This window comes from Squalius cephalus (genome assembly GCF_949319135.1).
Source record: "Squalius cephalus genome assembly, chromosome: 25".
Lineage (NCBI taxonomy): Eukaryota > Metazoa > Chordata > Actinopteri > Cypriniformes > Leuciscidae > Squalius > Squalius cephalus.
The window spans coordinates 2,713,028-2,738,023 of NC_137146.1; the positions used below are offsets into that span (position 1 = coordinate 2,713,028).

At 37.6% G+C, this 24,996-nt stretch overlaps 1 protein-coding gene across 1 annotated transcript; it reads left to right on the forward strand.

Moving 5' to 3' along the window:
• Positions 1-494: 494 nt before the first annotated feature.
• gfod1 (glucose-fructose oxidoreductase domain containing 1) lies at positions 495-24,605 on the forward strand. The gene is made up of 2 exons (XM_079862810.1): positions 495-4,818; positions 23,666-24,605. Exons 1-2 carry the CDS (start codon positions 4,488-4,490, stop codon positions 24,586-24,588), a joined length of 1,254 nt encoding a protein of 417 aa, XP_079718936.1. The 5' UTR covers positions 495-4,487; the 3' UTR covers positions 24,589-24,605.
• Positions 24,606-24,996: the final 391 nt, after the last annotated feature.

Sequence of the window (24,996 nt, forward strand, 5' to 3'; positions counted from 1 at the left end):
ATGAAAAAATATTAAGCAGCAGAACTGTTTCCAACTTTGATAATGAATCATCATATTAGAATGATTTCTAAAGGATCATTTGATAGACTGGAGTAATGATCCTGAAAATTCAGCTTTGCATCACAGAAATAAATGATAATTTAAAGTATAATAATTTGAAATCCAATTATTTTAAATTGTAATAATATATCACAATATAATTTTTTTTTTTTCTGTATTTTTGATCAAATAAATGTAGGCTTGATGAGCAGAAGAAACTTCTTTCAAAAACATTAAAAATAGTAATGTGTCCAAACTTTTGGCCTGTACTGTATATATATATATAAACATTTTATATATTTTTTCATTTATATTTATTAATAAAAATAAATACAATTATTTATAAAATGTTAATATATAAAAAGTACGTCTATAAATTATGAATATAGAATTATTTATATATATATAGAGAGAGAGAGAGGGAGTGAAATATATATAAATATTAATAAGTATCTTATTTTTATAATTTTTAATATACTGTAGTTTACATCACAACATTGTTTAAAACTTTGTTTATTTCCATGTTTACGTTTGATTTTGAAACTCGCAGATTTCCAGTGTGGTCTCAGACTTTAACTCAGAGTTTAACACATTTTACAACATCTTTTTTACATGTGTAAATCCATGTTTTTCTCCAAAATCAGCAGTGAACATGTGAAAGGCTGCATCTTCTGTCCTCTACCTCAGTGTGTGTGACGGTTTCACTCGCAACAGTGTGTACCAGGGGTCATGCTCGTCTTTTAGTACGTTTCAGATCCGCATCTGTTTGAAAGAAGACCACAGGGGGGGGGTGTGTGTGTGTGTGTGTGTGTGTGTGTGTGTGTGAGAGAGAGAGAGAGAGAGAGAGAGAGAGAGAGTGAGTGTGTGCGTGTGTGTGTGTGTGTGTGTGTGTGAGAGGGAGAGTGTGTGTGTGTGTGTGTGAGAGAGAGGTGAGTGCTTTCTCCGTGAAGCTGACCTCAGGTCAGGTTTGTTGCTCAGTCAGTGCTGTTAGCTGAAGGTTATGAACTGATCTGAGATCTGTGGGACTGTGCGAGCGGCCGTTGATCTGAGGCCGTGGACCGTCACACACTCGGGTAGGGCGTTACTCGTGTCGTGAGTGTGTAGTGAAGGATCTCCCTTTAAGTGAAACTCGTGCCTCTGAGTAATTTAAATAAAAGTGCTACACTTTATATGATTGATTTCTTGATTGCCAGGAAGAGGAAGTGGATCCAGGAATGATGTGAGACTGGAATGTTGTGTCTGTGAGAGATTACAGATGTCATGCACCGACATGCTAAACCTTCTAAAACATGATTTGGTAACACTTCACAAGAAGGTTCATTTGTTAATGTTAGTTACTAAAAATACAGCTGTTCATTGTTAGTTCACAGTGCATTAACTAATGTAACACGATTTTAATAAAGTATTAGTAAATGTTGAAATTGACAAAGATTAAAAAATGCTGTATTAGTGCAGTTCATTATTGGTTCATGTTAACTAATGTACCTTATTGTAAAGTGTTTCCCTATTTTTATATTAATATACATGAAGTTTGAGTATGATATCAAATTAACTGTACATCACAGGATCATTAAAAATGAACTACAGTAATAAAGGCAAAACGGTGATTTATTTGAACAAAACCAGCAAGACTTGTGAAATAGGCAGAAATAATAGAGTTTATTTCAGCACACACGTCTAAAACTGCAGGTGCACAAACACTCATTTAAATACAAGCAAAGACCAAATTCAAATGTTCAAACAACCGAGAAAGCCAGACGGCATCCACCAATCACATAACACTACATACAAACAGTGGTTTAGAAATGTTGCAAAACAAAACTGTGCGCAATTACAGCTCTTAAAATATAGAGTTTACAAACATATAGAATTTATGAAACACGTGGTTTGCGTGTATCAAACACCAGGTGGCGCTTTAGCACTTTGCCTGATAAACCGATGAGTGTGTGGCTTCAGTGTCTGAACAGTTATTCTCTGTTCACATGCATTCATTGACCTTTGCTGGTCCGGGGTCAAGAACCATCAGCCGAATCAATATTTGTTCTTCGGCTCATTTGGTTTCGGGATGCATGAATAAACGATGTGAAACACACTCTTCACTCGCACACAAACCATCTTTAGTTGTTTAATTCTAACAGGATTAATTCCTAATTATGATTCTATTGGAATTCTTGGTTCCACTTTATTTTAAGGTGTCCTTGTTATAGTGTAATTATAAGTACTGAGTAATAATAATTAACTATAGAGTTATGGTTATGATTCGGGTGTGGTTTCATGTATTAAGCACAATTTATAGTAATTACTCGAGTAACTACATGTTTAACAAAGACACTGTTATTGAATTATTTTATTGTGATCTTTTTCTAAATGAAATGTCCACCTTACAGTTCACACTGCAATTCAGCAATATTCAGAATTATCAGTAGAAATATATAAAAAAAAAAAAGTAACACTTTACAATAAGGCTCATTAGTTAACATTAATGTATTTACTAACATGAACGAGCAATACATTTATTACATTGTTTATTAATCTTTGTTCATGTTAGTTCACAGTGCATTACCTAATGTTAACAAATACAACCTTTGAGTTTAATATTGTATTAGTAAATGTTGAAATTAATATTGCTGTAGAAGTATTGTTTATTCATGTTAAAACTAAGGTAGTTAACTAATGTTCACTAATGAACCTTATTGTAAAGTGTTACCAACATGATATATAAACCAAAGAGAGTCGCTGTGTTATTATATATCAGAATGATCATATTCCTCTCCCAGATTCCAGTGTGTTTGGGGTGTGTGTTCACACTTCACATGTACGTCACATGATCCACAGCACACAGTCAGACCAGAGACACAAGCGTCTGATTAAATCATTATCACACACACACACACACACACAGAAACAAATAAAACATTCACCTAATATTTTAGAACTCAAATTCTGTTTGAACTCTTCTGATGAGGTGATCAGAAAGGTCGTAGGTCAAAGTATGGTGTCAATCATCCTCCTCCTCCATTCTGCCATAGGCAAGTTTATGAACATGCAGAAACAATACAGTTATTGACTCACTGCTGTACTTTCCATCTAAATATTGACTCATGCTCAGATATGAACACATCATGATGATGAGGAGGTTTGAGCTTCCTTTGGAAACACTGATGCAGTGATGATTGCAATGGTGCAATGTTTAATGCTTGTGATATTTTATTCTTAAGCAGTGACATACTAAATATCTTAATATGACATGCAATTAACCCTTAACCCTTATTGTCTTCTATGCCATTTATTAAATGATTTTTAAACTAACAGTGATTCATTTGTGGTCTTCTCACTGGGTTATTGTGTTTCCGTTCACTGCAGTCACTGTCTCCCGCTGTGATCAAACGAGCGGGATGCATAATTACACAGCTAGGCTTTGCTTATGAATATTAAGCATTTAAAGGGATAGTTCACCTAAAAAAAATTAATTATGTTATCATTTTCTCACCCTCATGTTGTTCCAGTGCTGTATGAGTTTCTTTCTTCTGTTGAACACAAAAGAAGATATTTTAAACAATGTTGTTAAAATACACATTTATTTCAATAGTAGGGATAAAACTACTATGGAAGTCAATGGCGACCATCAACTGTTTAGTTACCAACATTCTTCAAAATATTTTATTTTGTGTTCAACAGAAGAAAGAAACTCATAAAGGTTAGGGACAACATGAGGGTGCATAAATTATGACAACATTTTCAATTTTGGGGTGAACTGACCCTTTAAGCATGCTGACGTTGCTTGGTAACCCTTTCAGCGTCCTATTACGCAACATAATTAATATTCATAAACCACGCCTTCAACGCAGTAGGATTCGCCAGCTAACCCAGCGCCCACCTGCGTGCCAGCCAATCAGAACGTCCTCTTTAGCTAACGTCACGCTGCGTAATTAATATTCACGCGCCACGCCTTCGCCATAGTAGGATCGGTGTGTTGTCTCCGGCGGTGAAGGGGTTAACGGGGAGTTAACGCGCCCGCACTGGAGCAGATGATCGCAATATTGATAGCGAGCGGTGCGGAGACGCTACAGCGCTGATCCGAGACACATTTTTACAAATATTATTTGGATTTCATTCGCATCGCGACGGGATCGTGACGCGGCAGTGATGCGTTTGCGTCCTTTTGGATGATACAGAGTGGACGCGACGCGTCGCGCAGAAATCGAAGCGGATACAAATACATTTGTGAATATAATATTATCATCATCGCTTATATTCAGACTAGGGAGCGTTTACAAATGCGCAGACGCGGGTCTCAGTGTGCAGGAGGAGGAGGATAATGATGATTTTGAGGAAGATTAACACATCTCACCTCTTTCATTTGAATGAATAGTTATTGATTACTCTAGTTTACATTAGATTTAAGACAGAAAGGAGGAACCCGAAGGCGCAATGGTCATAGTTGATGGATGCACTCTGCTCGGGCTCGAACCTGCACCCGCCGGGTCTCCCGCCTCAGGTGTGTGAGCATCACGCACTCATCCGTCATGTTGCCCGGGGTGGGTGTGTTCGGCACCAGTCTGACGGCCCGGGTCATCATCCCTCTGCTGAAGAACGAGGGCTTCTCGGTGAAGGCGCTGTGGGGTCGCACGCAGGAGGAGGCGGAGGAGCTCGCGCGCGACATGGACGTGCCCTTCTACACTAACCGGATCGATGACGTGCTTCTGCATCCGGATGTGGATCTGGTGTGCATCAACCTTCCTCCACCGCTCACGAGACAGATCGCCGTCAAGACACTGGGTGAGGGACATCAGATGATGGAAGCTTGTTTTGTGTCCAAAAAAATGTATATGTAAAAAGTGTATATCTTACATTTCTGAGAGTTTTTCTCGCAATTCTGGGCTTCAAGCTTAAAAGACAGAGTCTTGGAATAACTTGCAATTGCGATTTTAACTTTCAGTTGCGGGATGTAAACTCAAAATTCTGAGAATAATTGCAATTCTGAGAAAAGATTAATGCATTCATTTAATTTACTTCTGAGAAACATGGCAGAATTCCGAGAAACGTCAAAATTGCGAGATGAAAACTCAGAATTCCGAGAAACATGTCAAAATTGCGAGATGAAAAATTAAAATTCCGATAAACATGTCAAAATTGCGAGATGAAAACTCAGAATTCCGAGAAACGTCAAAATTGCGAGATGAAAAATCAAAATTCTAACATGTCAAAATTCCGAGAAACGATCAAAATTCCGAGAAACGTCAAAATTGCGAGATGAAAACTCAGAATTCCGAGAAACGTCAGAATTGCGAGATGAAAAATCAAAATTCCGAGAAACATGTCAAAATTGCGAGATGAAAACTCAGAATTCCGAGAAACATGTCAAAATTCCAGTAGCACCTCACTGCAGTTCACGAGATCCAGGGGGCGGAGTTGGATCCAGATATAAGGGGTGGAGATTGGTAGGTTTAGGGGTGGGTTTAGGGATCAGGGGGTGGAGATGGGTAGGTTTAGGTAGGCTATATGTACGGTGGGAGATCCAACTCCTCCCCCTGGATTTTGTGTTCTGCAGTGAGGACAATCTCCAAAATTCCGAGAAACATGTCAAGATTGCGAGATGTAAACTCACAATTCCAAGAAACATGTCAAATTGCAAGTTCTGTCAGGACCACTTATCGTCAAATACGATTGGCAATTGCATCCAGTTTGGATTGGCGGTATGGTTCTGTTCTGGGCAAGAACTCCCTTTGCATCCATGCAGCGATAACCCCCCTTAGGGTAAACAGAACAGAACCAACATGAATGTATTGCAGATATCTCATGAGAAACGCGATAGCTGTTGATAACACTGAAGGAGCTTATATATGTATACGGTGATAGACGTCGTATTCCTATAGAGCTGGTAAGTCCCGCCCATCCTTAAAACCCCACTGGACCTCTAGGTTGAAAAATCGTCAATGCAAGTGAATGTGAGAAAATAATTATTTTCTGATCCCGTTTGAATTGTGCCATGAATGTGAACATATGTTGTCTGTGAATTTTTTATATAATTTTTCATGTTACGAGTTTGACAGTATATGGTATGATTCTTTGGCTAGCAGTTGTGGAAAAGACAAAACGAGAAAGACTACATGTCGCCTATGTGACGTCACCCCATAACACATTTCCCCTCCACTTGTCAAATCACGGTGCTAATGCTGCGATAATCTATGGAGACAGATCGAGATGCCTGTGTGTTTTATACCCAAATGTCACCATTCAAACCAAATGGGCTGTTCTTTCTTCAGATTCGTGTTGAAAGCAGTGAAGAGTTGTAGTCCACAAAGTGCTCTCACACAAAGTCTAACCGTATCAAGCTTCTACCCGCTAAATTGTAGCATTCTTTACACAAAAAATTATATAAAAAATTCAGACAACATATGTCACATTCACGGCAAAATTCAAACGGGACCAGAAAATAATTATTTTCTCACATTCACTTGCATTGACGATTTTTCAACCTAGAGGTCCAGTGGGGTTAGCGGAAGGGGCGGGACTTACCAGCTCTATAGGTAGACGTGGATCAGCTGAGAGTCACTGATACGAGCTTGACTAACGTGACCCGCCAGAACTGACGCTACACTTAATATGGAAACTCAGAATTCTGAGAAACATAAAAGAATTCTGAAAAACTGCAAAATTGCGAGATGTAAACCCAGAATACAGAGAAACGTCAAAATTGCGGCAAACGTCAAAAATTGCTAGATATAAACTCAAAATTCTGGAAAACATCAAAATTGCTAGATATAAATTCACAATTGTGTGAAAGAAGTCTGAATTTTGCGATAAAAGTTGCAATAATCTTTTTATTCTGTGGCGGAAACAAGCCTCCCTTTAGATTTCAGATGTTTTGGTGATACTGAAACCTTCACAGCATGTGAAATACCACTAATGCGCTTCATGTGGATGAGTTGCTCAATGTTCCTCTGATGGTTCTCATGAAGGAGAGCGCGTGTCAGATCATGTTCCTGTCAGCTTAGGTGTGGCTTTAATAAATGACTACTTCAGAAAACAGAAAACTGACTTGCATCACCAATCATTGCATCAGAATTGTGTTTTCGGGTCAGTAAAGCTCCATTGAGAAACAGTGTTTGTGCAGCCGACTGAAGGCCGTTTCTATATCCAGAAGTTTTTTTTAGTACATACATTTATTTCTATCTCTATACACTTACTGGACGACGACAGGCGACTCAATTGTGTTTTATTCCCCAAAGAAACATCAGAGTTGATGCTCTGGATCTGGGTTTTCACTGTTACGTCTCCTGAGCTTTTGAAAGAGCATCTCTGAGCAATAATATCGTCCTCTGAGGAGGAGATCCATGTGTTCACGACTGAGGTCGAGGTCTTCCAGAGGTCAAAGCTAGTGCTTTCGTGTCTCCAGAGCATCTCAGGCGTGTGTTTTGCTTCTGGAGTCGGTAGTTGAGTCAGTAGAGACGGGCAGACTGACGTTCACAGGTGTCCAATAACAGTCAGAAATAACCTGAGGAATTATTCATCTCTGAGGACCATGACCCCAAAATAACCTCGGGAACCATCAACAGAGTGGATTATTATCCACAGGCTAGCCTTTCCATGTTGAAATCCCTATATTTAGCACTACATAGCATAACATCAGTATTATATTTAGATTACAGTGGCCTGTGTGGTTGCTAGTTGTCTTAATCAAACGAGTAATGAGAGAAATATAGTTGCTGTTTCCTCTTACCAATAGCAGTGTTGTCATTCTCGTCAGGTCATGTGACCTCAGCTGTTCCTCAAGTCAGGTCAGTCACGTTCACATCATGGAAACTTTACACTCGCTGTGATTTACCATGATAAGAAACTCATAATATGAAGATTGTTTATCTATAGAGTTCATTACGATCATAAAAATAACGTCACAATGCTGATACTGAACATGTTTACCTTCTCGTAAACCCGAGCAGACAGGGTTTTTCTGGCCTGTTGTGTTGTAGGATTAGCTAGCACTCAAAGTTTACCCTGGTGAAGTTGTGAAATGTGTAAATAAAGGAGGTAAAGGAACATCATGAGTGTTCAGCTCTGAGCAAACACGTACTTTAGGGCAAATATTTGAGTTGTGCTTGTGTCGATGTGTTCCAGCTAATCCGTTTAAGAAGATGATTGATTTTTTCTCCTGTTTATCTCATTAAGATAATGTTAAAGCAAGGACAGAGGATCTGCTGGCACACACACATATTAGCTTTGTTCAAAAACCTAGTGCACTGCCTATCTAGGCAACATGACAGGCACTTTCCAGGTTTCTTCATCTTTCTGGTTTCTTCCGGCTCGTGATGATTAACAGAAGCCGTACAGAGCAGTTATTTCTAATTTTGAAAGTATTTTGAAAGCTGAGTTCCTCTTTTGAAGGTGTGTGTGATGCATGATCCGATGGAGTGAGATTGGACGTATCGTGACAGAAATGCTTGTAAAGTCCCTCAATAACAGCTGGAATGAAACACAAGTAATGCTCTGGTCACGTCACAGTGTTCCTGACGGCATCTGAGCGTTGGAGAGTTCAGGGGAATTCTGGGAAGTTATGGCATTTTTCTGAAGGTGTTTTTCCTAGTCATCTCAGACCTGCACAATCTGGGGGAAATCTAATTGTGATTGCAATTTAAAATGCAATTATTTGTATCACTTTTATTAAAAAAAAGAAGAAGAAAAAAAAAGTATTTCTTAAATACTTTTTTATTTATAGTAAATATTATAATTGTAATATTTCCTATTTTGTATAATATTTTTATTTAGTGAAAATAATAATAATAATTATTATTATTATTGCAAATAATATTAATAATATATAAATAATAGTATTATTATTGCACAATTTTGCCAAACTTTTTGTAATTATGTATCAACTTGATTATTATTATAGTAGTCAAATGTATATATATTCATGGAATTCTGGGCCAAATTGTGCAATAATTATTATTAATTATTAGTATTAATATTATTTTCACAAAATAAAAATCTTATACAAAATATGAAATATTGCAATTATGTTTACTATACATTTTTTAAAAAGTATTTAAGAAAAGGTGTTTTGTAAGTCATCTAGCTGAAGGTTTTTTCATACATTTACAGTTTGTTTTTCTGTATTTTTCATGCATTTCAACTCTTAAGTTTGCACTGGATTCAGATTTGTAATTCATGAAAACATTTATTATTATTATCCATTTTTCATCTTGGCATTTTATGAGAACTTGTGCACACGTACGTCATCTTTAGTGTGAAGAAAATAAGACAGTGTGACCTCAGTTCGTCCTCCATTTTGGCTGTTGAATAATGTGGCAGTGCTGTGCTCAATCAGGTCCTCTTCTCCTGGCGCTGAGCATTTCACGAACGGCGGATTATGAAAGCGTGATTTGCCACTCGACTCCAGTGGAATACATTAGCATTTCCAGTGTCTGCGGTCTGTCCTGACGCTCACATGATCCCCTTCAGGCCTTTATTATTGCTTTCTTTATAATCTGATGAAAATGAGGCTGTGAGGGAAAGGCAAATATGTTGTAATGTTGTATATCTTTCTTAATCTTGTTCTTTCGATCAGAAATGCATCTTTCCACAAAAATCCCAAAGGTTTGAAGATGAAACATGACATTGGACAACTTCTGAACACATTATGCATGTGACAAACACTCACAGCAACTAAACGCGGCAGCATCATGGCACACATGACTGGTTTATAATATAAAGCATGTGATATATGTTCTTAACTCAAGCCAGTGAGAGTGTAGTAGTCGGGATTGAAGAGCTGTGCTGTGGAAACTGATGGAGCAGATCTACATGAGACCAGTGTGTCCTTCAGTTGATTTGTCTCGTCTGATGTGAGTGTGTGTGTCGGCGGTGTCCTTCAGTTGTGATTTGTCTCGTCTGATGTGAGTGTGTGTGTGTGTGTGTGTGTGTGTGTCGGATGTCAAATTGGCTTCGGTCCACCGGCTCAAACACTCGTGCTCATCTGTGTGAACTGCAGGGAAGGTCTAAGAATAGACTTTCAGAAACACAAGGGATGTCGCAGCAGTGTGTGTGTAGAGCCCTGTTACATGTTTATTTATTCCGTTATATTTTTTCTCAAATTCCATTTTTTCCATTTACATTTTTCTAGATTCAATTTTAATGGTTACATTTTAATTTTAATAATCAAAAGCATGTATAATTAATTTTAAACTTGTACAGTCTGTCTAACAACAATTTAACAGTAAGTAATTTTTTTAGGGCACTATGACATTTTTTTTTCTTCCCCAAATTCAATTTTTTTTCCATTTGAATTTTTCTAGATTATGTTTTAATGCTTAAAATAAACTTTATAAGCATGTCTAATTAATTAAAATCAAGAAACATGTACAATTTAACAACAATTTATTAAATTTTAGGGCACTATAAATTCATTTATTTTTCCCAAATTCATTTTTTTTTCATTTAAATATTATGTCTAGGTTACATTTTATTTTTACAATTTAAAAACAATTTATTAAAAGTTTAACAGATTAAAAGTCCTAAAATTTAATATGTAATCAAATCAAAATGCGACACTTCCGTTATTTTTTTTTACTGCACAAAAAAAGGTTTACTGTTAAAAATTTAAACATGGAAGATAAATTCTGTGATATTTTAAAATAAAGTTTTAATAATTCTAGTGAAGTGCATTCAACATCATATTTCTGTCACAATTTCTCCAAGTTAAACCAAACTCTTATTTTGACATGTTGTGAAGAGCTCTGAGCTTTGATATATCACAGGCCCGTGGGTCTCTCCGGTCAGCGAGGCGTCTGAGGGCCCGGAGACTCCCGTTCCCATGCTTCCGCTGAATACCACGCTTGTTTCGGGAGTCCCCCGGCCCGCCACCTTCAGCCTCTGCTCCGCTATAGACATGCTAATGTGCGCTGGGAGAGAAACGCGCTCCTGTGAAGCCTGTGAAGTCCTGTGAAATTCTCTTTGTTGGCTGAGATGAGCTCTTTCAGTCTGCTTTCTCTGAGCATTCCTGAGCAATGCATGTGTGTGGACGCAGGAGACTCCCTCTGTTTATCCGTCTCGTATAGGCATGACTTCACTCACACTAGTGCACTGGAGCATGTGTGCTGCTCATTATGTGCTCACTGCGCTTCAGCTCGTGACGCTCAGGAAATTTGCTTATGTTCTTATATTGACATCTCCATTGCTGGCACTCGGAAGATGTTTTATAAGGAGACAAAATGATAATAACACCTTTTGTTAGTTCAAATGAGTCGTGCAAATGCTGGAGGATAAATGATGCTTTTAAACACTAGCATTTGTATTTCAGGTGTATGATTATCATCAACAGAATAATCCTCTCTGCAAACGTTACTATGCGATCTGAACGTTCTTGATGATGTGCATGTGTCTGTCTCCATGTTTATGTGATGGCATACTAAAACCATTAAACAATTCTGTTACTTTCAATAAAATAAACATTAACTGAAATTAAAAATATATATTTATTTTTTGCCAAGGCAAAAAAAAAAAAAAATATTTTCATTGTTTAAAAAATAACTGAAAGTAGTTTATAATGATATAAACATTTATATAAAAAAGTATATTAAAAAAGAAACTAATAAAAAATAAAAATGCCAAAAAAACAACAAAATTACAATGATTTTAAAATGTACAGTAACATTTAATTGAAAACTCGCTTTGTAAATAAATAAAATAATAAATAAATAAATTTGCATTTAATCATAAATCCCCCCAAAAAAAAAAAAAATCTGAAAAACATTTAATTGGTCCCTATTATTGTAAAAATTATTATTATTAAACTGTTACATTTTATGCATTCAGCTATTTAGACATCATTTTTGGTTATTAAAATGTATTTAAACAATTAAAATAGAATTTTAATTAAGATGGAATAAAACAAATAAATACAAATAAATAAATAAAAATAATAAATAATAATAAAATGCCAAAAACACACAACAAAATTACTAAAACTTCAATATAAAAATAAAAATGAATTGAAACTAGTAATAAAAACTGTAATAGTGTCTCAGTGATGGTAAAGTACCGCTGATGTTGACGCAGTAATCTAGTGTAAAAACAGTTGATGTTTAATGTCACTGAAAGCAGGTTAGATGTAGAGAGAAGCCGCATGCGATCTCACTTCCTGTGGTGTGTGACTACTTCCTGTCCCTGGAGCCTGGAGAAGGGTCTGCGTGTGGGTGGACTCTCGTACCTTTTCATCAGGGCTTAAAGTGGTGTGATGTCACAGGAAGTGAGAAACAGGAAGTGCTCAGGGGAAACACTGGTGATGTGAAGAGCAGACTCAGAATGCTGTCATTGTCTTAATAAGGCAAGAAGGTCAAACCACAACGTCTGATAACATCCTTCCCTTCACAGCAGCGCCTTTTATGGAAGATGTGCACAAACGGGAAGATAAATACTAAATATTTTATATTATATATATTTAAATATTATATTTTTTATATTGCATTCAAAATATTCAATATTATGCACCACTATCAGTTGTTTTGCATTAGAATAAATGCATATTTTGAAATGTTTTAAAATTGAATTGTATTAGTGAGTTCAGTAAAGAACAGATGGCTTATGGTTTGCATTAATATCTGTGTGTTTTTCTCTTTACTCGAGAAGTTTAATCTTTCAGGCTTTAGATTAGATTTACTGTGAGGCTTTTGATTTCATAAATATCCCAGAGTTTTCATGATATATGCTCTTTCTTGCAGCATAATAACATAACATTACTATGCGGTATGTACACTAGGTGCAGTGTATGAATTATGGTATGTAAATGAGGTCATGTGACTACAACATAGAACATTGCTTCAAATACTTTCAATAAATATTAATTTAAACAGTTTGGAATTGAAAACTAGCTTGATATTTACAAAGCACTGAGTATTTCATTCTGAAAACAGCCAAACGTTTCAATTCTACGCTACTTTGTCACATGACCTCATTTACATGCATTTACATATTCCAGGTTTTGTTCAGCCTCATCTCAGAAATAAATACTGATGCATGTTGCATTTCTATTCTAATTTTAGTGTAAAAGTGTGTATGTTTACCAGTGCACATTATACATCATGAAATCAGCAAAGCTAGTATGAGTAGCATGCAGTTCTTAATAAAGTCTGTGACTGTGACCAAACTTTCCAGACATGTCTTAAATACACTGTCTGGTTTTGCACTGAATATAGTGCGGTTGATTTGTGTGAAGAGTGCCGTGATGAAGGTTTGACTCCTCCAGACGGGTTCAGTGTGTCTCAGCAGAAGTGTGAAGCTGAGAGAGAGAGAAAACAACACAGAAATTGACCTGTCAATCAAATGACAACATACTCAGGCCGCTCGCAGCGACCTTTGACCTCCTCATGCTCTGATAAAGTGTCATTTCGGCTGCTCTATGCAAACATTTGGCTTTGCATGCGCGGAAACAGCCGTGATAGTCAAATGCTCTTCTGACAGATAAACTCTATCCAGCAAAACCAGCAAAACTAGAAACACGGCAGCAATAAGAGAGAAATGCAGAATATCCTGGGAATGTTTAAAGGGATAGTTCTCCCAAAAATGAAAATGAAAATAGCATTATTGTTTAATTCTTCAGTGTTTTGAAGGCTGTTTTTCATGCTGTTAACAGGGATTGAAGCTTTCAAGGAAAATACTCATGCATATTCCAGTTCCTCCAAAGTCACATGATAGTGTGTGAGGAACAGAGTCAGATTTAGGTTGTTATTCATTAAAACTCTTAAGATCAACCCTATCTCTCCTGTGCATGTTCATAAGAGTGAATCATTCAGTGAATCAACGAATCATTCTTGTGAGTCGGATCCTCTCCTGGTTAATCTGGTTCACAAAACCAGTTTGAATGTCCCTGTTCATATGTGACCCTGGACCACAAAACCAGTCACATGGGTCAATTTTTTTGATATTGAGAATTATATATAATCTGAAAGCTGAATAAATGAGCTTTCCATTGATGTGTGGTTTGTTAGGATATGACAATATTTGGTCGAGATACAACTATTGAAAATCTGGAATCTGAGGGTGAAAACAAATCGAAACATTGAGAAAATCTCCTTTAAAGTTGTTCATTTATGTTGGCGATTGTGCTGCATTCACTCACACAAATACATGTTTTATATATTTACGGTTGGAAATTTACTGAATATCTTCATGGAACATGATCTTTACTTAATATCCTAATGATTTTTGGCATAAAAAAAAATCTATAATTTTGACTCATACAATGTATTGTTGGCTATTGCCACAGAGATACCCGTGCGACATGTGACTGGTGACGTGATCCAGGGTCACATATAGAAAAAAAAAAATTCATGGAAAATAAAGAGCAGCCGATTCTTCCGAGCGTGAGGTTGAGTAAATAATGACTGAATTTTCCTTTAAAATAAATAGCATCTTTTTGCATCTAAATAATGCATTTCACAAAACGCACCGTCACACACACACACACACACAGATGCACATTACCAGAGACAGATGAGCTCACACACAACTGTTCGTTTGACTGACTGGATGTTTGGGATTTAGAGTCGCATGTCTCTTTAAATGTGCGAGTGTTGTGGGTGGTTGCCATGGCAGTGTTAGGCGGTTGCTAGGGTGTTCTGTGTGTGTTCAGGCTGTTTAGTAGAAATGATGTTTGGGATTTTTCGCTGTGCAACTGGTAAAAACCTTCTGGAAGTCTGAAGCCTCTAAAAATGTTAGTCATGGTTATCATGGTTATTATTGGTCATGGTTATGTTTCATAACAAGCAATAAAATCTGCGAGCGACGGCCTTTAGCAGTGAATATATTAATCAGATAACACAGACTCTTTCCTTTTGCTTAAAAACTATTACAGATGTGAGACACTGGAAAGCTGGAGCTGTGATTATTGTTGTTGCTTGATTAGTTTTGATGAATGAAAGAAGTAGGCTAATGATGATTTTCCACGAATGCGCGTGTGGTGACGTATATCTCAGCAGGATCTGATAATCCAGATATTCATAACTCTGTGTCATCATCATATCAGGAAGAGTGAGATTATATCCGAGTCACTGATCCGTTAAAGGCCTTGGAAACACAACATCCAGCCTTTACTATTCAACAGCAAATTACTGATATATAAAATTATATTTCAACAATTCATTTCTGCACATTATTCCAAATTATATATATTTATATAATAATAGATTTATTTTTACATAAATTGTTTATTTGTATATTTATTTGTTGTGTGTATATATATATATATATATATATGCAATACATTTTATTGTATTACATTTTATTTATTAAACAATACAATTTATGTATTTAGTACTTTTATATTTATTTGCAATACTATTTATTTATTTATTTATTTTTATTATTTAATTTTTATTTATCTCTAATTATTATCAATTATATATCTATACATGCATTTTATTTATTAATATATAAATATATAATTATTATAAATTATTGTCATATACAATATATTTAAAATATATAAAAAATACATATATACAATACATTTATAATTATACATATACATTATACATATACATAGATAAGTTCTATCACAAATTTGTAGCATTATATATATATATATATATATATATATAATTTATGATAGAACTTCATAATAAATCCAAAATATAAATACACACATTATATATATATATATATATATATATATATATATATTATGAAGTTCTATCATAAATTATATATATATAGGTAGAAAGTATAGAGGAAAATGTGGCAGAACATGATGTATATTGTCAGTGGGTTGAACAGAAAGGTCAGAGGTCACGGAGTGTGTCCTGAAAGAGTCTCTGCTTCCCGCTTTATCAGCTCGAGGCGTTCGGCTCAGAGAATCACAATGACGAGGAATTCCCCGAGACACAATAGAGTTCGGCATTACATCACGACGAGAGATGATGAGCGAGTCGAATAACCTCCGCTGGGACACACACGTCCACACACACACACACACACTGAACACGAGCACACGACACACTTTCATCCGGCTGATGTCCTGTAACTGTTGTAACTGTTAATTAGAGACGGACGGCTAATTGTGTCGTGCATTTGCATGAAAAAGAAATACAAGGACGTTTAGAATAACAATGCATTTGTGTGTGTGTGTGTGTGTGTGTGTCAGTCAGTGATTTCTGAATGCATTCTGCACGAGGCTGATGTGTTCCTGCGGTTAGCGTGTCCTGCACTCTGTGTGTGTTTTAATGCGATGAAGATGAAGGCTGTGGTTTACTGTCCCGTAGACACACACACACACACACAAGAGCATTCGGTCCACAACACACTTCCACTGCAGATCAATGTCTTCAGTTTTCATCCAGAGGAGGAGGAGGAGGACAGCAGGAACAACACAGATCACGCTTGACCAGGGATTTTATCTCAGTCTGCAGTTATATGAGGCTGACTGGAGTGCTCACTCGGAAAACACCCTTTCATCACACTTTCATACATATATTACTATATGAGACTACATATAGATACATAGATATACAAATTTGGAATAATTCGACTTTTAAAATCCGCAAATCATCATATTAGAGTGATTTGTGAAGGATCATGTGACACTGAAGACTGGAGTAATGATGCTGGAAATTCAGCTTTGATCACAGGAATAAATAATATTTTAAAAGATTAATCGATTAGAAGACTTTGGAAGCTTGTTTCTGCCACAAAACATTTTAAAAGATTATTATTTATTTATTTATTTTTAAGATAATTGCGACTTTTTATCTCGCAATTCAAGTTATAAAGTCCAATTTTAAGGAAAAAAAGACCCTCAGAATTGCGACTTTTTATTCTCATAATTCTGACTTTATATGTGACCCTGGATCACGTCACCAGTCATGAGTCGCACGGGTATCTCTGTGGCAATAGCCAACAATACATTGTATGAGTCAAAATTATCCATTTTTCGTTTATGCCAAAAATCATTAGGATATTAAGTAAAGATCATGTTCCATGAAGATATTTAGTAAATTTCCTTCCGTAAATATATAAAACATGTATTTGTGTGAGTGAATGCAGCACAATCGCCAACATAAATGAACAACTTTAAAGGAGATTTTCTCCATGTTTTGATTTTTTTGCACCCTCAGATTCCAGATTTTCAATAGTTGTATCTCAGCCAAATATTGTCATATCCTAACAAACCACACATCAATGGAAAGCTTATTTATTCAGCTTTCATATAATGCATGAATCTCAGTTTCAGAAAATGGACCCATGTGTTATTAAGTCAGACAAATCAAGTTGGCCTACAAGTTATTACAAAGCAAGTTTATTTCTCGCAATTGTGACTTTATATCACGCAATTCTGATAAAAGTCGGAATTGTGAGAATGAGCAATTACATTTTGTATGTGTTATTCTGTGGCGTAAACAAGCTTCCATAGAAAACATCTATTTTAAACTGTAATAATATTTCACACTTTTACTGTTTTTACTGTATTTCTGATCAAGTAAATGCAGCCTCGCTGAGCAGAAGAGGCTTTCAAAAACATTTTAAAATCCTAATTATTCCAAACCTTTGACCAGATCATTGTGTGTGAACAGCAGAAACACCTGTTAGAAAACAGTCATTATCGACACACACGTGTCCTTCTTCTCTCAACATGAACATTACACATCACGACTGGCCCAAGAAACACGTCTCCAGCTGAAATCAGGTTTAAAGGAGCGTTGTTCTGCTGAGCGTCTGTATGGCTGGTTTCTTATACGACACACACACACACTCATCCATCACAGTGCTTTCACATGCTAATGCTAATGGCTGAAGTCAGCAGAAACTCTTGTTCATCAGTGTGTGTTCCTGCACATCTATTCTTCCTCTGGCTGGAGTGTCTTCTCTCTCTTCTCTCGCTGTGACTGACGTGTTCTCAGTGTTCATCGTAACGGCACACACACTCACACAACACACACTTTAGTCCTGGACTATTACGCTTATTAAATATTACTGGTGTTTGTGAGCTTTTTAAGATTGAGTCATGGGTGAATGTAAAGCTTCCTGGTTTTCCTCAGCGGATGGAAGTATGGAGAGTGTGTTCCCGATGATGATGATCTGATGAAGGCTTTCCTTTAATGCAACGCAAACGCTTTAATAAAAGCATCTGTCAAGTGCATATATGGAAATGGGAATGTATTTCTGCAGTATAAAGGGGGTCGTGTGCCATTCAGAACTGAATTCAGTGTGTGTGTGTGTGTGTGTGTGTGTGTGTGTGTGTGTGTGTGTGTGTGTGTGTGTCATGTCTCTGTCTGAGCTCATGGACCAAGACTGTGATTAATGTGAGCGTGAGGTCAGTCAGATCTCTGCCGTAAAGATGCACACACACACACACACACACACACACACACACACACACACACACACACACACACACACGTATCATCTCTCCATTCATCCCTTCAGACGGAGTGGAAATATGAGATCCGTTGGAGGAATCTATTTCCGGCACTCATAACAGAACCTGTTTTACTCGCTCGATTCTCTGGGTTTGGAGGTTTTTTAAACCCTGAGGTAATGGGTCAGGTGTGTGTGTGTGTGTGTGTAAACTGGGCCAGCAGAAAAGTGAAAATATGAATCCTTTGACGAAGACATTCATAACCCATTTCACTTTCACATTGTGTCATATTTTACAGTGAAAGAGAATTGAAAAGAAAGTGAGTTATTGCATTTTGATGAAAGCTTTTGAAGACAGACATGTGTTTTTCTTGAAACGACGAGCTCTGATGAATTATTCTCAGCACTTCATGTCGACTCTAAACCTGAACACATCATCTCTGAGGGTTTAGAGATGTCCCTTTCTCTCTCTCTCTCTCTCTCTCTCTCTCTCTCTCTCTCTCTCTATCTCTCTCTGCATCCCTGTCAATGTATCTCTCTCTCTCTCTCTCTCTCTCTCTCTCTTTCTCTCTCTCTCTCTCTCTCTGCATCCCTGTCAAAGTCAAAGTCTCTCTCTCTTTCTCTCTCTCTCTCTCTCTCTCTCTCTCTAATATATTTTACTGTTTTAGTCATGTCTAAATTTCCCATCATTTCTGGAGGTTTTTGCAATGCAAATAAATAAGTTAAAGCTACACTGTGTGATTTTTACCCCCATCTAGCGGTGAAATTGTATATGACTACCCAGTGAATATTAGTTTCTGTTCCTCTCAATTCCGAGGGCGTTTTAACTCCTACGGTGGCCGTATTATTCCAAGATTAACATGGCTTCCAGTTATCACTTCGTCCATGACAATAATAAACAATACGTCTAAAATGAATAAAACTACAGGACAGATAAGGAGGTAAACGTCACCCTTGGAATCGGCTATCCCAGCATAATCAGATTAGGCTAACGTTACAATGTGTACAAAGTAAAAGCAATTAAAAATAACTAAATTTACAGTGTCCTTTTTTTTATATAGCTTAAAAAATTGCGCCTTTAAAACTATTCATCACCTGTGATCTGTCGCAGCACAGATTTATGTTACAGGGTAAACAATACTTTTTCACCATTGACGCGAGGATGAAGTTGTTCTGGCGTTATGCACAACCATGCTATGGTTAGACAAGCAACTATAAAACTTCGAATTTACACAAATGAATTACAACAGGCTGAATTACCTGTCGAGAAGAAAGCAGGCAACCTCGGCGTCCGTTTTTAAATCTTTTCTCCTCATGAGCTCTTTCCATCTGGGAAAAGTTACTCCAATATTGACTATGGTCTTGCTGATTTGTCTGTCGCGTTGACGTTTTAATTCTCTCTTTCAAATGTGAGTACGCACACACACACACTCACACACACTATCTTTCAAATCTGCCGGCACTCGCGAGCTCGCGAGTAATCTCCCCCTCGCATTCGTCACGGTGTCACTGAGTGAAAAACGCAAAAGGCGAAGCTTGAATTTACAGGCATGTCCCTCTTTGGCTAATGTAGTTTCAAGGTGGAGGGGCAACATGGCGACCGGCATTCGAACCCCTCACCCGTATGTACTTTCAATGGCAGATTATAAACTTAAGAGAATACTTTATTACTTGAAAGAAGTAAATATACATTAATGAGCACATATATTTTTGAAAGAACTAAGTGTTTTTTGCTAAGAATCAACTAAAAAAGTTACACAGTGTTGCTTTAAGTATGTTTTTAATTAGTCTTTTCTATGATGTGTTTTCCAGTTAAAACGAGAGTTGTACTTGAGAAGCAACACGACACTGCAAAAAATGCTTTTCTTTCTTAGTATGTTTGTCTTGTTTCCAGTCCAAATGTCTAAACATTGTTAAATCAAGAAGCATTTATTAGATACGTAAAATGACATAAGAAATTCTGTCTTGTTTTTTAAAAAATCTAAATGAAGTGAGTTTTTGCTAAAACAAGCTCAATTATCTGTCAATGTGGTGAGGAAAAACTCTTAATTCACATGGGAAACGAGTGTTGCTTCTCAAGTAAACTGACTTGTTTTAAGGATTGTCAGATATTTTAACTTCAAAACAAGACATTTATTCATTAATAATAGGATGTTTTTCACATTTATCCTTCATTTGTTTTCATTTGTGTCCAATTAAATTGGCATCAAAAGTCCATTAAATGACACACACACACACACACACACGCACACACACGGGTAGGCCTACAAGAGCATTTTTACTCAAATATTGAGCAATTATTCTATTAAAAAGCTTTCACACACTACAGTAATAAAATGAAAGAGCGCTGCTGTAGAAGCGTTAGCATGTTCTGATGGAGGTGTGTGTGTGTGTGTGTGTGTGTGTGTGTGTGTGTGATGTGTGTGTGTGTGTGTGTGTGTGTGTGTGTGTGTGTGTGTGTGTGTGTGTGTGTGTGTGTGTGTGTGATGTGTGTGTGTGTGTGTGTGTGTGAGATGTGTGTGTGTGTGTGTGTGACTGTCAGTCTCAGTCTCTCTATAATTCATGACGGGAGAATCAAACCCAATCTGACAGAAATATTCCTCCTCCACGATTCATAAACGAGAGCGTGATCAGTTTTAGATTTATGAAGCTTTTCAACACATTTTTGGATTAAGATATTATAATAATGTTTTTGTTTTGGCATCTTTTCTTTTGTCTTGTGTGATTTTCAGATGGTTAGTGTCAGAGAGTTTCAGAACTGTAAGACATGGAAATATTACAGACATTAACATGATTTTCTGTAAAGCTGCTCTGAAACGTGTGTGTTGTGGAAAGCGCTATAATAACTGAATTTGTCTTGATTTGACGTGTCGATGTGAACTAGATGTTTGTGTGTTTTGAGTGGTTGCCAGGGCGATGCTATGTGGTTGCTAGGGTATTCTGGTTGGTTGCTGGGTTTCTAAGCTTGAAGATGCATAATTGTGGACTGAGAGGATAATGACACAAGATGCTCTGTGTGTGTGTGTGTGTGTGTGTGTGTGTGTGTGTGTGTGTGTGTGTGTGTGTGTGTGTGTGTGTGTGTGTGTGTGCAGGTACTATGTGGATTATTGCTGGTTTGATCCCTAGAGAGGAAGAAATTGCAAAGCCTTAGTGTCCTTGCACTAATGAATCTCTCTCTCTCTCTCTCTCTCTCTCTCTCTCTCTCTCTGCATCCCTGTCAAAGTCAAAGTCTCTCTCTCATCATCTCTCTCTCTCTCTCGCTTTCTCTCTCATCATCTCTCTCGCTCTCTCATCATCTCTCTCGCTCTCTCATCATCTCTCTCGCTCTCTCATCATCTCTCTCTCTCTCTCGCTTTCTCTCTCATCATCTCTCTCGCTCTCTCATCATCTCTCTCGCTCTCTCATCATCTCTCTCTCTCTCTCTCTCTCTCTGTCTTGTCATCTCTCTCTCTCTCTCTCTCTCATCATCATCTCTCTCTCTCTCTCTCTCTCGCTCTCTCTCTCATCATCTCTCTCTCTCTCTCTCTCTCATCATCTGTCTCTCTCTCGCTCTCTCTCTTATCATCTCTCTCTCTCTCTCTCTCTCACACACACACACACACACACACACCAGGTTTGAGGGGAGGGACTGATGACATCATCTGAAAAGCAAGTTATGTTTTAATGGAAGGTCACGAAGACACGTTTAATCTGTGGAATAACTCACAGAGTCGTTCACAATAAGACCAGGAGTGTGTTTGAGAGAGTAAAAAGACAGTGAGTGTATCTGAACCAGCATAGATGTATTTTCTCTTCACTGTATTTCTATAAATGGGTCATCTGGATTAATTCTCTGACTCTGTCTCTCAGTGATGTGAGATTAGCCTGCTAGCGTTAGCCATCGCTCAGTTCGGTTCATCTCTTCTGTTTCTCTGGAACGGCTCTGAGAGAGACACTTGATGCTCATTCATCTCGGCTTTAAGAATATATGTTTTTATTAGTTAATCTTATATCAGAGTCTGTCTGTATACTTGATTCTGATGGACTAGGATGCATGAATTAAAACCTAAAACAAGAATGTGTGTAAATCTAACATTCTAAAAAAGGGTCATTATGATGTGAGAATTAAACGATGTAAGAAATTAATACTTTAATGAAGCAAGGATGCATTAAATTGATCAAAAGTGGCATTTATAATGTTACAAAAGATTCTATTTCAAATAAATGAAAATTCTTATTCATTATTAACTGGAGTTAATGAAAGTGGTATTTTTTATTGACTCACAGTACGATCCAAATACTCGAGCATCCCAGTAAGACATATTTCATTGAATCTGAACCCAGTCTGGCCTCACATTGAAATGAATATGTGGTAAAGTTTGCCCTCTGCTGGTGTTTAGAGGAACTGAACTCAAAGGAATCCTGTAATTAGAGATGTTTAATAATGTGATTATTAAAAATTATATTGTAATTTCTACTGAAAAAAACATTAATATTTAGGATATTGAGGGTTAAGGTTAAGGACATTAATATTAAAGTTTGGTTGAGGGTTAATTGCATGTAATTATGCATAATTTACTGTTATTACTATAGTAACTACATGTAACATATGTAACAAGGACACTGTCAAATAGTGTTACCAAGTAAAGTGTAACCATAATTGACTTTTATAATAATTGAATTGCAAGTAAATCTCACAAATAAAACACTCCAATAATCTTTTATCTCCATTTTTTTTTTTTTTTTTACAGATGAGATCAGCAATTCCCTAATGTCTTTTTATGTCTCTAATCTCTAATTAATTTGATGTATTTTAGGTGAGTTTGTTGTAATATGTGACCCTGGATCACGTCACCAGTCTCGAGTCGCACGGGTATCTCTGTGGCAATAGCCAACAATACATTGTATGAGTCAAAATTATCCATTTTTCTTTTATGCCAAAAATCATTAGGATATTAAGTAAAGATCATGTTCCATGAAGATATATTGTAAATTTCCTACCGTAAATATATAAAACATGTATTTGTGTGAGTGAATGCTGCACAATCGCCAACATAAATGAACAACTTTAAAGGAGATTTTCTCAATGTTTAGATTTTTTTGTACCCTCAGATTCCAGATTTTCAATAGTTGTATCTCTGACAAATATTGTCCTATCAAAACAAACCACACATCAATGGAAAGCTTATTTATTCAGCTTTCAGATATGTATAAATCTCAATTTCAAAAAATTGACCCATGGTTTTGTGGTCCCGTATCCTCCCCACGTCTAACGCTCTCTCTCATTTTCCTCTTCCAGGTATTGGTAAAAATGTGATCTGTGACCGGACGGCGACGCCGCTGGACGCCTTCCGCATGATGTCAGCGGCCCAGTATTACCCGAAGCTGCTGAGCATCATGGGAAACGTGCTGCGGTTCCTCCCGGCGTTCGTGCGCATGAAGGAGCTCCTGGAGGAGGGGTACGCAGGAGAGCTCCTGGTGTGCGAGGCGCAGGTCCACTCCGGAAGCCTCCTCGGGAAGAAGTACAACTGGAGCTGCGACGACCTGATGGGGGGCGGAGGCCTGCACTCGGTGGGCAGTTACATCATCGACCTGCTCACGTTTCTGACCGGCCAGCGCGCGGCGAAGGTGCACGGCTTCCTCAAGACCTTCGTCAAGCAGACCGACCACATCCGAGGGATCCGCCAGATCACCAGCGACGACTTCTGCACCTTCCAGATGGTCCTGGAAGGAGGCGCGTGCTGCACGGTCACGCTCAACTTCAACGTCCCCGGAGAGTTTCGGCAGGAGGTCGTGGTCGTGGGAACGGCTGGGAGGCTGAGGGTTTGCGGGACGGATCTGTACGGGCAGAAGAACGACGGCGAATGTGGACAGGAGCTTCTTCTCAAGGACAAAACGCAGATAGAAAACGCGTCTCTCCCTGACAAGGCTTTCCGGGACATCCCGTCTCCGTATCTCACCGGCACCATCTGCATGGTTCAGGCCGTACGCCAGGCGTTTCAGGAGCAGGACGACCGGCGCACGTGGGACGGCCGACCGCTCACGATGGCGGCGACGTTCGAGGACTGTTTGTACGCGCTGTGCGTCGTGGACACGATCAAGAAGTCGAATCAGTGCGGAGAGTGGCAGAACATCGAGGTCATGACGGAGGAGCCCGAGGTCAGCCCTGCGTATCTGATCAGCGAAGCCATGAGACGCAGCCGGATGTCGCTCTACTGCTAATGCTAATGCGGATCATGCATGCTAACTGGATTATAGTCGATTGCTGGAGTCACGAGTTAAAGCGCTGTTCACTGCGAGGCGAGATTCGGTTTAACTGTTAATGCCACTGTTCAGACCAATGCAATGTTTAATTACACTTTATTTTAAGGTGTCATTGTTACAGTGTAATTATATATTTAACATTAATTAGTAACATGTACTTACTATAGGGTCAGGGTAGGGTACGAGTTGGTTGAGGGTTAATTGCATGTAATTATGCATAATTTACTATGGTAAGTACATGTAACATACTGTATGTAACAAGGACACTGTAAAATAAAGTGTTAACCACGTTTAAGTTTTTTTTTTTTTTTTTTATACCCAATGTTTGTTTGCATATTTCTTTTTTAATTGCATGTGTTTTTAGAA

Excerpts from the sequence above, each read along its gene's own strand:
- gfod1 (XM_079862810.1), top strand. The coding sequence starts at position 4,488 with ATGCACTCTGCTCGGGCTCGAACCTGCACCCGCCGGGTCTCCCGCCTC. Across the intron at positions 4,819-23,665 it reads GATCGCCGTCAAGACACTGG|GTATTGGTAAAAATGTGATC; the intron begins GTGAGGGACATC and ends TTCCTCTTCCAG.